The sequence below is a fragment of the Schistocerca gregaria genome, chromosome 3, assembly GCF_023897955.1.
Source record: "Schistocerca gregaria isolate iqSchGreg1 chromosome 3, iqSchGreg1.2, whole genome shotgun sequence".
Classification (NCBI taxonomy): Eukaryota; Metazoa; Arthropoda; class Insecta; order Orthoptera; family Acrididae; genus Schistocerca; species Schistocerca gregaria.
This window is the reverse complement of record NC_064922.1, coordinates 861,746,803-861,761,095: the sequence shown is the minus strand read 5'-3', so window position 1 is coordinate 861,761,095 and position 14,293 is coordinate 861,746,803. Positions and strand designations below refer to the sequence as shown.

At 43.6% G+C, this 14,293-nt stretch overlaps 1 protein-coding gene across 3 annotated transcripts in view; it reads left to right on the top strand.

Moving 5' to 3' along the window:
* The window catches only part of LOC126354875 (rho guanine nucleotide exchange factor 26-like), a 444,136-nt gene that overhangs the window by 266,017 nt on the left and 163,826 nt on the right, over nt 1-14,293 (top strand). For 2 of the 3 annotated variants that reach the window (XM_050004883.1, XM_050004882.1), the window contains exon 5: nt 12,685-12,905. In XM_050004883.1, coding sequence (XP_049860840.1) covers nt 12,685-12,905 — 221 coding nt within the window. Of the gene's footprint in view, nt 1-12,684; nt 12,906-14,293 lie in introns of those variants that run through there. The other variant, XM_050004884.1, reaches the window with a different exon arrangement.

Below are 14,293 nucleotides of genomic sequence, written 5' to 3'. Positions count from 1 at the left end.
CGTACACCGCTCAGATAATATCCGCTATCTCAGTTAAACTCCTTCTCGCTCACTCTTATTTCAATAGGCTCCTTAATAACAGAATTCCAGTATGTAGAGGCATGGGACAACATTATTGTTTCATCAAACAGTATTTTGTTAGTGATGTTACATAAAACCCGTCTTGATTGCAATTTTTTTTTTATTCATATGACCGGTTTCGGTTCATTCAGAACCATCTTCAGATCTGTAAGAATAATGATACTAATTTACTATTTCACGGAAGCAAATCTTTTTCATCGTATCTAATCAACATCAAATGTACCAGAGCGTACCTGATATTCCAGTTGCAGAAGTAACCCGTACAAATCCAGCAATTTTCACATGCTACGTCACATAAAATTGGTTGGCAGAGTGCACGTCATTTATATTAATTATAACACTATTACCGACAGGGGGCGTCTGGTACATTTGTTACATTCCATTTGCACATACTATATTCAGTAGATCTTTTTTTATTAATTAAAAATACTTGATTAAAATATGTAGATGTCAAGGTTAAAATCTGTACTTGTCAGCATTAATAAAAAACAGTAAAATTATCATTTTTATACGTTCTAAAAAACATAGGGCGATTTATATATCTATGGTGCTGGTGTGAACTTGTTTTCCTCTACGGTCTGCTTCCGTATTTCCCGCCATTTCGGTGTTGTGCCGCGGTCCGCACAGGAGGGCCCCGTCAACGACGCCAGGCGCTGCACGCGTCTTCCGGCTTCTCCACCGCGCACCATCTCTCATCCCTCGGCCTGGATCTCCACACGCAACAGTTGTCACCTTAGTAGGGCGTCATAAATGCTGAAATAGGCGTTATGATTGAATTCGCTTTGCTCGTTGAGGATTAAATCCGGATCTTTATTTTTGTGGGTGTATATTTCAATTTCTTCCAAAATGTTAAGAAACCGTCCCTTATACAACTGTTGCGTGTGGAGATCCAGGCCGAGGGATGAGAGATGGTGCGCGGTGGAGAAGCCGGAAGACGCGTGCAGCGCCTGGCGTCGTTGACGGGGCCCTCCTGTGCGGACCGCGGCACAACGCCGAAATGGCGGGAAATACGGAAGCAGACCGTAGAGGAAAACAAGTTCACACCAGCACCATAGATATATAAATCGCCCTATGTTTTTTAGAACGTATAAAAATGATAATTTTACTGTTTTTTATTAATGCTGACAAGTACAGATTTTAACCTTGACATCTACATATTTTAATCAAGTATTTTTAATTAATAAAAAAAGATCTACTGAATATAGTATGTGCAAATGGAATGTAACAAATGTACCAGACGCCACCTGTCGGTAATAGTGTTATAATTAATATAAATGACGTGCACTCTGCCAACCAATTTTATGTGACGTAGCATGTGAAAATTGCTGGATTTGTACGGGTTACTCCTGTAACTGAAATATCAGGTACGCTCTGGTACATTTGATGTTGATTAGATACGATGAAAAAGTTTTGCTTCCGTGAAATAGTAAATTAGTATCATTATCCTTACAGATCTGAAGATGGTTCTGAATGAACCGAAACCGGTCATATGAATAAAAAATTTGCAGTCAAGACGGTTTTTAAGTAACATTATAAAATCACTGATTGCTGTTATCCCATAAGACATTATGTCTGTTTTTGCAAAATTTTGTTAGTGGGGCTGTGCTCCGCAATTGCCGGTTTCTATAGTTCTCCATTTTTAATATGTCGTTGGTGTTCTGCACAGCGGTCGGAAGCGGTACGAATTGTCTGACCTATACAATTGGTTCCACACTCACAGGGCATATTATAAATTCCAGGGACTATGAGGCTGGGTCTGTCCTTAACAGGGTGTAACATTTCCTTAATTTTCTTAGGGGACCGAAAAATCGGTCTTGTACCCAGTCTACCCAGGGTATTCCTATTTTACTGGATACAGTGCCACAAAAAGAAAGAATCGCAGTTGGTGGTTCGTCGTGCATGTGCTTGTGCGTGCTCAAGGTTTTTTTTCTGAGCCTTTATATTGCGTGGAGCACAGCCATTTTTTCGGAACACGTACTTCAGATGGTTAATTTCGGACTTCAAGTGGTCCTCGTCAGAAATAGATTTTGCTCTATATACAAACGTGTTCAAAACGGCTCTCTCCTGAACAGGATGATGGAAACTGTGCATTAAGATAGAAATCGGTATGCATCGGCTTGCGGTACGCAGAGTTGCCGAGACGCCCGCCCGCCTGTCGTACTAAGACGTCCAAGAATGGCAAACTTACTTCCTTCTGCATCTGGACAGTGAACCGGGTGTTCGTATGTAAGCTGTTCATGTGTTCCATGGATCGTTAGAGAGCTTCTGCGCATTGTGGCCAGACCATAAATGTATCGTCAACATAGCGATAAAATGTGGATGGACGGAGGGGGCCTGAATTTGATGCACCTGTAGTTTGCAAGGTAATAAAAAATGTCGGGCCTACTAAGACGCCCCACACGCGGATAAGCGCAGTCTGATACTATACAGAGAACAGGGACTGTTTAGAAGATGCTTCCTCTTATTTCCATATCGAAGCAGACAAGTGGCAGTTCGACGTTTGGTGCTTGCCGTCTTCTTGATGCCGCAATATTGATGGCTAACAGTGTGTTGACTAGGTTACATTTATCTGCGCCAGGAGAAGTAATAATAAGCCAAACAGTGACAAATTTAGTCTCTAAAAGTTGCTTGTCTTTTGTTAAGGTGAGGGTCGACTTCTTCCATATCTGTGAAGGATTTCGTCCGTGTTCAGAGCTACAGGACACGATGGACGGACGGACGAATGAACGGCGTCCTGTTGCGTTTTTCCAACTACAGCTGCTTCTCGCTTCTCGTCGCCTGCAGCAGGGACACACGCCTGCACAGGCCTGAGGGAGGCGCTGCACAGCGCGCGCGCGCAGTAGAGGGGCGTGGCCGCCGTTGTCAGCGGGCACAATACCTCCTCAGAGTGCCCGCCGCGCCCCTCTGTCCCTCGCGGCTCTTCTGCGTCGGCAGTGTGAACAGTCGCGACAAACGGAAGCTACAAGATGTAGCTTTGCTTGTCTCCGTCGGCGCTTACAAACAGACAGACGAGTTACTAGCGCAGCCTTCGGCCTCGAGGACTTACGGTTTTAAAATTTCTTATGGCATCTTAGGTAACTATTCTTGGAGGAAGAAAACAATTGTTACACGAAGCGGGTATTAAAGACAATGTGTGGTGGCTGCACGACACCTCTTGAAGACACCTTATTAAGCTGTATGAAGATTCTTTTCAATGATAAATTGCAAATTGAAAATGACAGTAACATTCGCGAGTAATGTGTGTCTTTGAATGATTGACTCCGTGAAGTCATGTTTCAACAAGATAACGCGGGATCCCATATTGCGCGCGCTGCCCTGACCTCCTGCTCCTCGATACAGACAGCGTTATAGACTGTTGCCCTCCGTGAAGTCATGTTTCAACAAGATAACGCGGGATCCCATATTGCGCGCGCTGCCCTGACCTCCTGCTCCTCGATACAGACAGCGTTATAGACTGTTGCCCTGGACAGCAAGTTCTCGAGATCTCTCAGCCACCGGAAACGTTGCCAAGACATTCACGCGCCACCACTCGCGAGCCACTACGACTGACGAATTGCGCAGCGGAGTTTGAGGGGGCACGTAATGACGTCACCTGCAGCTGTGATGTCGAGTCCGGTTCTGCCGGGTGAGAGCCGCTGCTGCTGCAACTCTGTGTGCTGAACTGCGCCGTTGTACAGCACAAAGTCAACTACAAACGTGGCCACGTATCCTTTCTACTGTAGCTGCTGTAACCGCACAGCAAGTAACTATATGGTATGTCGCTATTTTCAAAAAAGTTGTTGTTATTTGTATGACACTAAATAGCTGCTGATTATCTTGTATTGGTAGCTTAATATTTACTCCATGGTTGGTACTTTTCGAACAGTTAACCTAAATTTCTGTCAAAAGAGACTTATTTACATTGCACTACTATATGTCAAGAAGTGTTTACAATGAACACACACGTACCTGCCACGTAGGTAAGAAAAATTTTCAGTCTTTGAATCTACATAGTCAGATAATTTGATATGTAATAAGGGAAGTTTTTAATTTCCTTCTGAACTAGGAACGAGTGCCAATTACGCTTAATGTTTGAGGAAAGCGTTGTTGCAGAGTACTTAACACTGCTCTCAATTGTAGACAAGAAGACAAACAAATTCAAGAAAACTGTTTTTGTAGCTTGTGATCAGCAACAGAAAAAAAATTAAGAAGTAAATATACTGGGAAGTGGGCGAACAAATTCCAATATCGAAACTTCCTGGCAGATTAAAACTATGTGCCGGACCGAGACTCGAACTCGGGACCTTTGTCTTTTGCGGGCAAGTGCTCTACCAACTGAGCTACCCAAGCACGACTCACGACCCGTCCTCACAGCTTTACTTCTGCCAGTACCTCGTCTCCTACATTCCAAACTTTATAGAAGCTCTCCTGCGAATCCGAATTCGAGTCTCGGTCCTGCACACAGTTTTAAACTGCCAGGAAGTTTCATATCAGCGCACACTCCGCTGCAGAGTGAAAATCTCATTCTGGAAACATCCCCCAGGCTGTGGCTAAGCCATGTCTCCGCAATATTCTTTCTTTCAGGAGTGCTAGTTCTGTGAGGTTCGCAGGAGAGCTTCTGTAAAGTTTGGAAGGTAGGAGACGAGGTACTGGCAGAAGTAAAACTTTGAGGACGGGTCGTGAGTCGTGCTTGGGTAGCCCAGTTCGTAGAGCACTTGCCCGCGAAAGTCAAAGGTCCCGAGTTCGAGTCTTGGTCCGGCTCACAGTTTTAATCTGCCCGGAAGTTTCATATCAGTGCACACTCTGTTGCAGAGTGAAAATTTCATTCCGGAATTCCAATATCCTTAAAAAGGTTTCTGGAAGATGTACGGTTAACTATTGAACACAATATTGATACTATCCACTTATGCTGAATAAGTACTCCGCTGTATTTATTTTAGGTGCGCCGTTCCAGCAGATAATTCCCTAACTCGAAAAGGACTGAAAACTGACAGTTACTCCACGCCCTTGTTTTCAGGTCAACAGAATAACAAATGTCTGTAAACATTTGCTGAACACTTTTCTGGATTATTTTATTTGAGATTTGACTCTCTTGAACCTTTTAATCCAGTTTGATGGCAAAGAATTTCACTCGTAGCGTTTCACTATTGTCCACTTCTTGTGCTTGGTCTCTTTTTGCCTGTTTGAATTCGCGTAACATGTGACACTCTGATATTAAAAGTGACACTGTTAGCCGCGACCCACTGTAGGGATCAAGAAATAAAATGTAAAAGCCATGTCACTAGGGCCTCCCTTTGAGTAGACCGTTCGCCAGGTGAAAGTCTTTCGATTTGACGCCACTTCGACGGCTTGCACATGGATGGGGATGACTAGGACAACACAACGCTCACTCTCTGAGCGGAGAAAATCTCCGATCCAGCCTGGAATTGAACCCGTGCCCTTAGGATTGACATTCTGTCGCACTGACCACTCAGCTACCGGGAATAGTACGCCTGTGTCGCCAGCAAACTGCCGGTTCGCCTTTCCCCGTTTCGCTACGGGTTCGACGCTGTTGTACTGGTGGGAGTCGACTTTACTCCAGTGGTTCTGGCAGCTGCTGGTCGAATGCCATTCCTGATGACGTCAGTGCCCCCATCCCCCAGGACACAATTTCTGTACCCTGTGTGTCTGCGTCTAGAGTAAATCACAGATTCAAGCGAGAGAAAGTTTTTCGAACCATAGTGAGGCTGAATGTGGGTGCCAGCCCAGTATTCGCCTAGTCGGACGTGGGAGACCGCTGACTAGTCGGCTCTCCCAGCTCTTTCCGTCAATGTGCGGAACGGGTTCGATCCGGATCTGCCTCGCCTCGCCGAATCTCGGACGTGGGGTGTCAATGCACGCCGCTATCTGGGAGGGTTTCAGTGTCGCCAGCAAAGATAGCTGTTATTTTCACCGTCCTTTAAAGCTGCTGTAAAATCATTTATGTAGGCGAAGAACAAGAAAAGGCCCTGTATTGATCCTTGTGGAGCTCCACATGTTAGGATTCCTCATTGAGAGGTTCATTTCATGCTGTAACACAGTCTCATAGTGTGGCAGTATGCTTTCCGTTACGAAGATAACGTACGTGTATGCAATAGGGATACCATTAATCCCATAACAATTTAGTCTGCCAATTACAAATTGGTGACCCTGGTGGACTACTGGGGCAGACTCCAGCCCTGCAGGAACTGGCTTCAGTCCCGCATAGGGGCGGTGATTGACCATCCCGCCAGACGAAACGGGGTCCACTGTACCTGCTGACAAATGAGCACCGTTGACTTTCCTAGGATGGCTGGAGTGGTGGGACCACACCCTCACCCTCCTTGTGACACGGAGAACAAAGGCCGATAGCCCAGCCATAGGCTTGGGTCAGACTTCATCTTTACCTTAAGCTAGAACTTTGCCGTCCAAACAAACAAAGGCTTTTGCACGATCACAGAATATGCCAACAGGATAACTTAGTTCTTTTAGCAATTCATTTGTTAGATCATCTAGTATTTCCATATGGAGAATACTTTACGAAAGCCGAGCAAGTTCTCCTCATATAAATGTATTTGTATTCCACATCTACATACGAGGGCTATCCACAAAGTACATTACGTTTTGGAATTAAAAATAAATAAATTATTGGAATTTTTTTTAATTATATACAGATGAAAGCCACACTTGCACACTACTTTTCTACATAGTTACCATTTAAATTAAGGCACTTATCGTAGCGATGGACGAGCTTGGAAATTCCTTCATCGTAAAATTTGGCTGCCTGCGCCTTCAACCACGTGGTTACCTCTTCCTGAAGCTGTGTGTCGTCATCAAAACGCTGCATAGCCAACCACTTCTTCACTGCTGGGAATAAGTGGAAGTCGCTCGGTGCCAGGTCGGGACTGTACGGCGGATGAGGAAACAACTCCCACTTAAAAGATTCGAGAACTTCACGAGTGACATTTCCCGTGTGGACCCGGGCATTGTCGTGAATCAGCAAGATCTTTGAGCCCAACTTTCCACTGCGCTTGTTTTGTATTGCTCTTCTGAGGTTGTATAGAGTTTGGCAATACCTCTGAGAGTTTATTGGAGTGCCTCTTTCCAGGAAATCCACAAAAATCACACCTTTTCTGTCCCAAAAGACAGTCGCCATCACCTTCCTTGCCGACGTTGTCTGCATGCATTTCTTGGGTTTTGGGGGGGAATTTGTGTATCCCCACTGCATTGACTGCAATTTTGTCTCACAGTTCACATGCTTAACCCATGTTTCATCACCAGTAACGATGCGTCGCCATCTTTCTCGTAAGCGTCCAAAAACGTTAACGCTGCAGCCATTCGCTGATTTTTGTGAATCTCTGTCAAGATTTTTGGTATCCATCTTGCACAAAACTTGTGGTAACCAAGCTTTTCGGTAATGATTTCGTGCAACAAACTTCGTGAAATTTGTGGAAAACTCGTAGAGTGTTCCGTTATTGTGAAATTACAGTCTTCACGGACTGCGGCATCGACTTTTTCGACAAGTTCGGCAGTCACTATGCTGGGTCTTCCACTTCGCTCTTCGTCGTGAACGTTAGTTCGGCCATTTTTAAATTTTATGGCCCAATGACGCACTCCACCTTCAGTGATTATGTTGTCCCCATACACTTCACAAAAAGCTGTCGATAGATTTCTATCGGTGTACAGCTTTTCGCAGTCAGAAACCTTATTACAGCACGCAGTTCACACTTCGCGGCATTTTCAATTAACGCTGACATTTCAAACTGTCACAGTAACTCAACGGAGTACAGCACGAAGCTCTCACTAGCACGGCAGGATGCCGACTGAGCGGCGGAATGCCATGACACCAAGATGGCCGCGCTAGCCCCGCCCCTAACGGACACAAACGAAAACGTAATGTACTTTGTGGATAGCCCTCGTATAAGCTCCGCAAGCCATTTCCCGGTGTGTGACGGAGAGTACTTCTTTCTCCGCCCTCCCCGCCCCCTCCCCCATCTCAGCCGCCCCCCCCCCCCCCCCATTCACGAGTTCTGCGTTGGACGACCGACGGTCGATAAAATTTCGTGCGATCTCTGATTCTCTTCTCGTGGCCATTCCGCGAGACTTCGTAGGAGGAAGTGGCCTGTTTTATGAATCTTTTTGGAACTTACGCGCTCAGAATTTCGACGGTAGAGCACTCCGTGAGTGACGGACAACGCCTCTGTGGCAGCGGCTGCCACTGGAGTTCGTTGAGTATCTAGCGCCACTCTTCACTGTATCTTCTGTCCGTTAATAACCCAAATTGGTAATACCGAGTCCTAAATTAATGAACAATACTCAGGGATCGGTCTTTTGTAGGCGCGTAAAATTTCCTTACACCTATATGTACACGACACTGCAATTCACAATTAATTGCCTGACAGAGGGTTCATCGAACCGTCTTCATGCTGTATATTTCTCTACCGGTCCACTCCCGGACAGAGCGCGGGAAAAACCAACACCTAAATATCTCCGTGCGAGCTCTGATTTCTTATTTTGCGACGATGTTCATATCTTCCTATGTAGAAGGGCATCATCAAAATATTTTTCGATTCGGGGAGCACGATGGAGATTGAAGTTTCGTAAAAACGTCTTATCACATCGAAGAAAGCGCTTGTTTCCGTAACTGCCACCCGCCTCGTATCACGTACGTGACTCTCTCTCCCCTATTTCGAAACAGCACAAAACGAGCTGCACTTCGTTGAACTTTTTCGGTGTTCTCCGTCAATCCCATCTGCTAAGGATCCCATACCGCTCAGCAGTACTCTATCAGAGGGCAAGCGTAGTGTAGGCAATCCTATTTACTAGACCTGTCGCGCCCTCTAAGCGTTCCACCAATAAAACGATAAAAGGCACTGCTTGGTTTCCCCTCCCCAAATATTTCGTACGTGATCGTTCCAATCTAAGTTGTTCGTAATTGTTACCTCCAGGTATTTAGTAGAATTGACAGCCTTCAGATTTGTGTGATTTCTCGTGTAACAGAAATATAGCTATTTCTTTTACTACTCATGTAGATGACCTCACTTTTTTCATTATTTAGATTTAACTGACGCTTTTCAAAAATGGCTCTGAGCACTATGGGACTCAACTGCTGTGGTCATTAGTCCCCTAGAACTTAGAACTACTTAAACCTAACTAACCTAAGGACATCACACAGATCCATGCCCGAGGCAGGATTCGAACCTGCGAACGTAGCAGTCCCACGGTTCCAAACTGCGCGCCTAGAACCGCGAGACCACCGTGACGCTTTTCGCACCATACAAGTATCGTGTTTAAATTATTTTTAACTGGTTTTGTTCTTGTGATGACGTAATGAGATTTTTTTCTCTTTATTGTAATTTTAATCACCTCAGACAAGGCGGGCTGGCAGCAGCACATTACCCTGCTCTTCAGCCTTGAGTGGTACAATAACATGATGGTAAACGACAACACCATCTGCTAACAATCTGAGGGGACTGTTCAAATAGTCTCCTGAGAAATCGGTTTGGTAGTTTAGAAACAGCTAGGGTTGCCAACATTTTATTGGTGAAATAAAAGATCGAGAAGGAAACCTACAAAATAAGCATTTCAAATAGTATTTTTTGTACAAAAAACAGTATGCATCTTTATTTTATAATATTGCTTGTGTTTATTAACAGTCTTTACTTCTTTTTGCAAAGATTCATTCGATTTTGCATATATAAAGCATTATACTCAGCTAAAATTAAAATTCACTGCCAATTGCAGTTCTGCTTTTATAAGCTCGGCGGTATATTTATTGCGCAATTAGGTTTATTTACGGTTCATTAGGGAAAAAATACTTTTTGCCTTAGCGTTTGAACTAGGAATAATTCTGAATACAAACCTAACTACTTTTAGCAAATCTGGAAACTGAAAATTTTTGGCTCTCAAGGTACAGAAAACGTTAAGCCATATTCTGTTTGCATCCCATTCCACGCACAACCCTTGGTTCAAAATGTCTTCTGCATTACAATGTTCAGCATACAAAAAACTTTAACTACATCATCTAACCGAAATGTGACAATTACTTCTTGAAAATGCTTAAATTTTAGCTTGGACCATAGACAAAGAGGCATCTAAGATCGCAGTGCAATTGGCAAATGATCTTCAAATTTGAAATTCTTGACTAAATATGTTTTCAATTAGATTTAAAAGTTAATAAGATTATCTTCAAGCCGTTTTATGAAACAATTAACTTGTTAAAAACTTAATTTGTTCCACTACCAAAATATTTCATTCCTTGCTCAGTTACACTAATCAGAGTCTTGGCTGCATCAAAACTTTCTGCTATACTAACATCAGAGCATTATTAAGAGAGAGAACATTCTAAAACAGCTGCACCAACATGGGAAAACGTTAAATAAATGTCCGATGTTAACTGTCTTTTAGTGCCCTCCGAATCACTTAAAAATAACTTCAGAGCTTCTTATCATGTGATTTTTCAATGAGTTCCCAGTTTGTAATGATTCTGATAACTGCTCGTGTTAAAGAAAGACATCTAGTTGGTAAACGTAGGAGAATTTCAATTCATTCTACATCTACATATTCAAATTAAAAAAGAACTTTAAAACTTCCCTTCGCTTTGCAAAAACGGATAAGTGACCATACAGTTTTAGGAACGGTTTATTTGATCACGGGGGAAATACAGTAGGGATAGCCGTGGCGTGTCAGGCGAAATAAATTGTTTTAACGACCAGTTATATAAATACGAGAGGAATTCGGAATGATATGGGCCACGGGATCTGACCGAAAAATAGCCAAAAATACGGGATTTCGCGGGAAATACGGGATAGTACTTCATAGGCACGCAGTTCGATTAGAAGTCGCTTGTGAGTTACAATGTCAAAAGGCTTCTGGAAATTTAGAAATATGCAGTAGTTGTGTTTCAGAAGAACTATGTTTTCTGGATCCGTGCAATTTCTAAATAGGTGGTTTTCTTCGACGTAACCTAAAGATTCTCCCAATGAGTCTCAGCCTGCCATCGGCTTTGCCTACAGTTAGTCTTATGTAACTATTCCACTTAAGGTCTGCCCAGGTTGTTACTCCTGGGTATCTCACAGTAATTACTGTTTACAGTAATTCGTTGCGAGAAGTGTAAGAGGACGTCAGTATAGGTCTTCGCCTTTTTATGCGCAATACGTTATGTTTATTTACGTTTGGGGTCACCTGGCAGCTCTCGCGCCAATCACTGCTACTCTGCTCTTCCTCTGTGCTTCGTTATTCTCCCGTGGCGCTGCAACAACGGTGGCGTCCGCAGGAAACTTGATCGGGCTGCATTACTGTACGCGAGACCCAAAAGCCGGATGACGTTTGAAAATTGAATACCGCACAGAATTATGTAGGTGAAAGAAGTGAAAATTGACACACATGCTTAAAATGAGATGGGGCTTTATTGAATACAAAAAGGGTGCAAAATGACCAACAAATGGCACTTCATACGATACAACAGCAATAATTAGCCTAACCGTATTGATTTTTAGCAAAGGCGTTGGTCTTCATAACAAGTGCTCAACATTTCGGCCGTCATTCCTCAAGAATACCTGTGTTAGAGGGACAATGTTGTGAAAAACACTGTACAACGTAAAAATATGTATGGTGAGGATTTGCCGTTGGACGTTGTCCTTCAGCATCCCTAATGTGGTAGGGAATGCACCTGCGGTCTAGGGGATGCCGGCACGGTAGCTCAGCGTGTTCAGTCAGAGGGCTGCATGCTCTCTGTAATAATAAAAAAAAAAAGTCAAAGAATCAACGATGAACATGAACGTATGTCTTGCGATGTCCGCCCAGACTAAAAGCAACGAACTATATCAAACAAAAAAAAAAGGGGGGTAGCGCCTTTGATTAGTAATCAAAATGTCCTTGGTCCCTGGTTCCATACCCGTCACCCCTAGATTTTGAATAATAACCAGCCTTAGCGGCTGAAGGCTTCCGGCGTAATAAATCACCCTCATTATGCCAATGATCTTGTCCCCCTTGGGGAACATGTCTGGGATACCTTTTGGGAATGTGTTATGTGGTTTTAATAGCCTGACATTAGAACAGCCCCTCATCTGTTTTTTGATTCTTTCTTCGTTCTCCATCTCAAATACTTCCTCCACTTTGGAGTTTCAGGTTGCTCTAGATGTGTTCTTCTGCCCTGTGCGCACCTGAAGGCCGGTCCGTGCATTTGATGCATAACAGGTGTCTGGTTACCGTGTAATTCCCAGCCCCAGTTGGACAGGTAGGGTTCGCACATACTCCCTGGTTCAGGCTAGGTGCAGGGAAAGGTGATTGTATTTGAATACGCATGCCTATACCAGTTTCTTTGGCACTTCAGTGTAAAATAAAGAATAAAACCAGTTTTATTTTTGAATAAACATTTGTGATAATAATAAATATACTTAAAACAAATAACAATAACACAAAATTAGTAAATGGAAGATTATATTGCACAATGTTTGAAATGATGCAATTGCTGGCTATCGTAGAGGTCGTTCTTTTAACTTAGTCGAGTAATAATACTTAAGACTGTTAGTATCACAAGATACATCTCCTGTAACTTCACCTTTTTAAGCTAAGGTGTGTGTATGCAGTTCATTTGTGGTCACTATTGCCGCATTTTCTGTGCAGCCCGTAACGGCATGGTGCACGTGCCGGGCGACTGCAGCGCAGAACTGCTGCGTGTGATTGCGAGCCTGCGCTCGTCGGCCACCGCCCGCAGTGTTCTGCTGCTCCGGGACCCCGGCAGCACTGCCACTGCCACCACCATTGCACCCGCTCCCTGTTCCGGCGGCAGCATCAGCGGCCGCCGTCGCGTCAGGCCTCGCCTTGAGGTCGCCTCTGCCGCTTCTGTGAGTAGTGATCCTTCTTAATGCAACAGTACCCGTTGCTGAGTCAAATACTGTATTACTCCTCTTCACTTCAAAGATATAATTGTGTTCTCTCTTTAAGTGACAAGTTTTAGGTAGTGCACAATAAAAGGTTGTGCTCGGGTAGCTCGATTGGTATATCAACTGCCTGCAAAAGGCAAAGGTCCCAGATTTGGTTCTCGGTCCAACACACCATTTTAATCTGCCATAAAGTTTTATATCTGTGCACTGCAGAGTGAAAATTTCATTCTGAAAATAAGAGATTTAATTGATAACAGGTACGGGCAGATTAAAAACTGTCTGTTTTGTACAAAAGTTATTATTCATTTCAAACCAGTGTAAATACTCTTAGTTTAGGAATGTCCTGTATGCCTCAGTGCAACACTGAACACTTAACATTGAAACTTTAAAACCAGAACGCAGCACAAATAGTTGGCCCCAAGCACTTCAGCAAGTGCAGCTGACCAATGACGAAAATGGACTCTAACCCTCTACTCGTCCTCGGAGGGATGCTGGTACGTGGCCAACTTCGCACAAGTAGCACAAAGGGACTCACCGCAGTTATCATCACTGTCTCTTTCAAGCCATGTCATTTTCAAGTTAAAAACTTGAGGTTTCAAAGATAATGAGTATCTTATTTCTCAGGTGCTAATTGACTGCCAGGACCAAAGTATATGTCTTAAATAGCTGTGGTCTGGCTTACTATTACTGCATTGACTTTATGTGGGACACAATTAGAAAATGTTGGAAATAGGTTGCGAAGACAGTACAGCATTCCTACCCTTCAGAGCCAGATTCACAGGGCAGGAGGAGGATTGAGACTGCCTCCAGAACAAACACTTTGGTTTGAAATGTGGTTTCTCCTTTTCATTCTTTACAAATGTTCCATTTCTAGCAGCTTCTCGCATATTTGCACTTTAAATCCCATACAATGCCAACAGCAGTGATAGGTCACACTCGTACTATAGAAGAAACACATCTGTCCTGGCAGGCAGCCATTTCGATGGTGGTGGTCTCGTAGTAGTTGTTGTCATCTTGGATAGCTCAAGTTTTAAGTAGGACGTGATGGAACCCAAATACTGAGAAAATTTTGTATATGAATGATACTGCAAAAAAAAAAAAAAGAAAGAAAAAAACTGTGAAGCTAAAGGGCAACATGATTTGTCTATGAAAAACTATAGTTAGTTTTGGATTACAATCCACAATATTGGTGCATAATCCAGTGACTGGGAACTGTGATGTGCATTATTCTCCTCACTTGCCAAATGATATTTGTCATCTACTGCTAGAGTGTGGGCTGGCTATCTCCAAACACCAGTGCAGTGGTGCTTCCACATAGGTTGATGAAGTCCAAAGTCTGTTTAGATGTA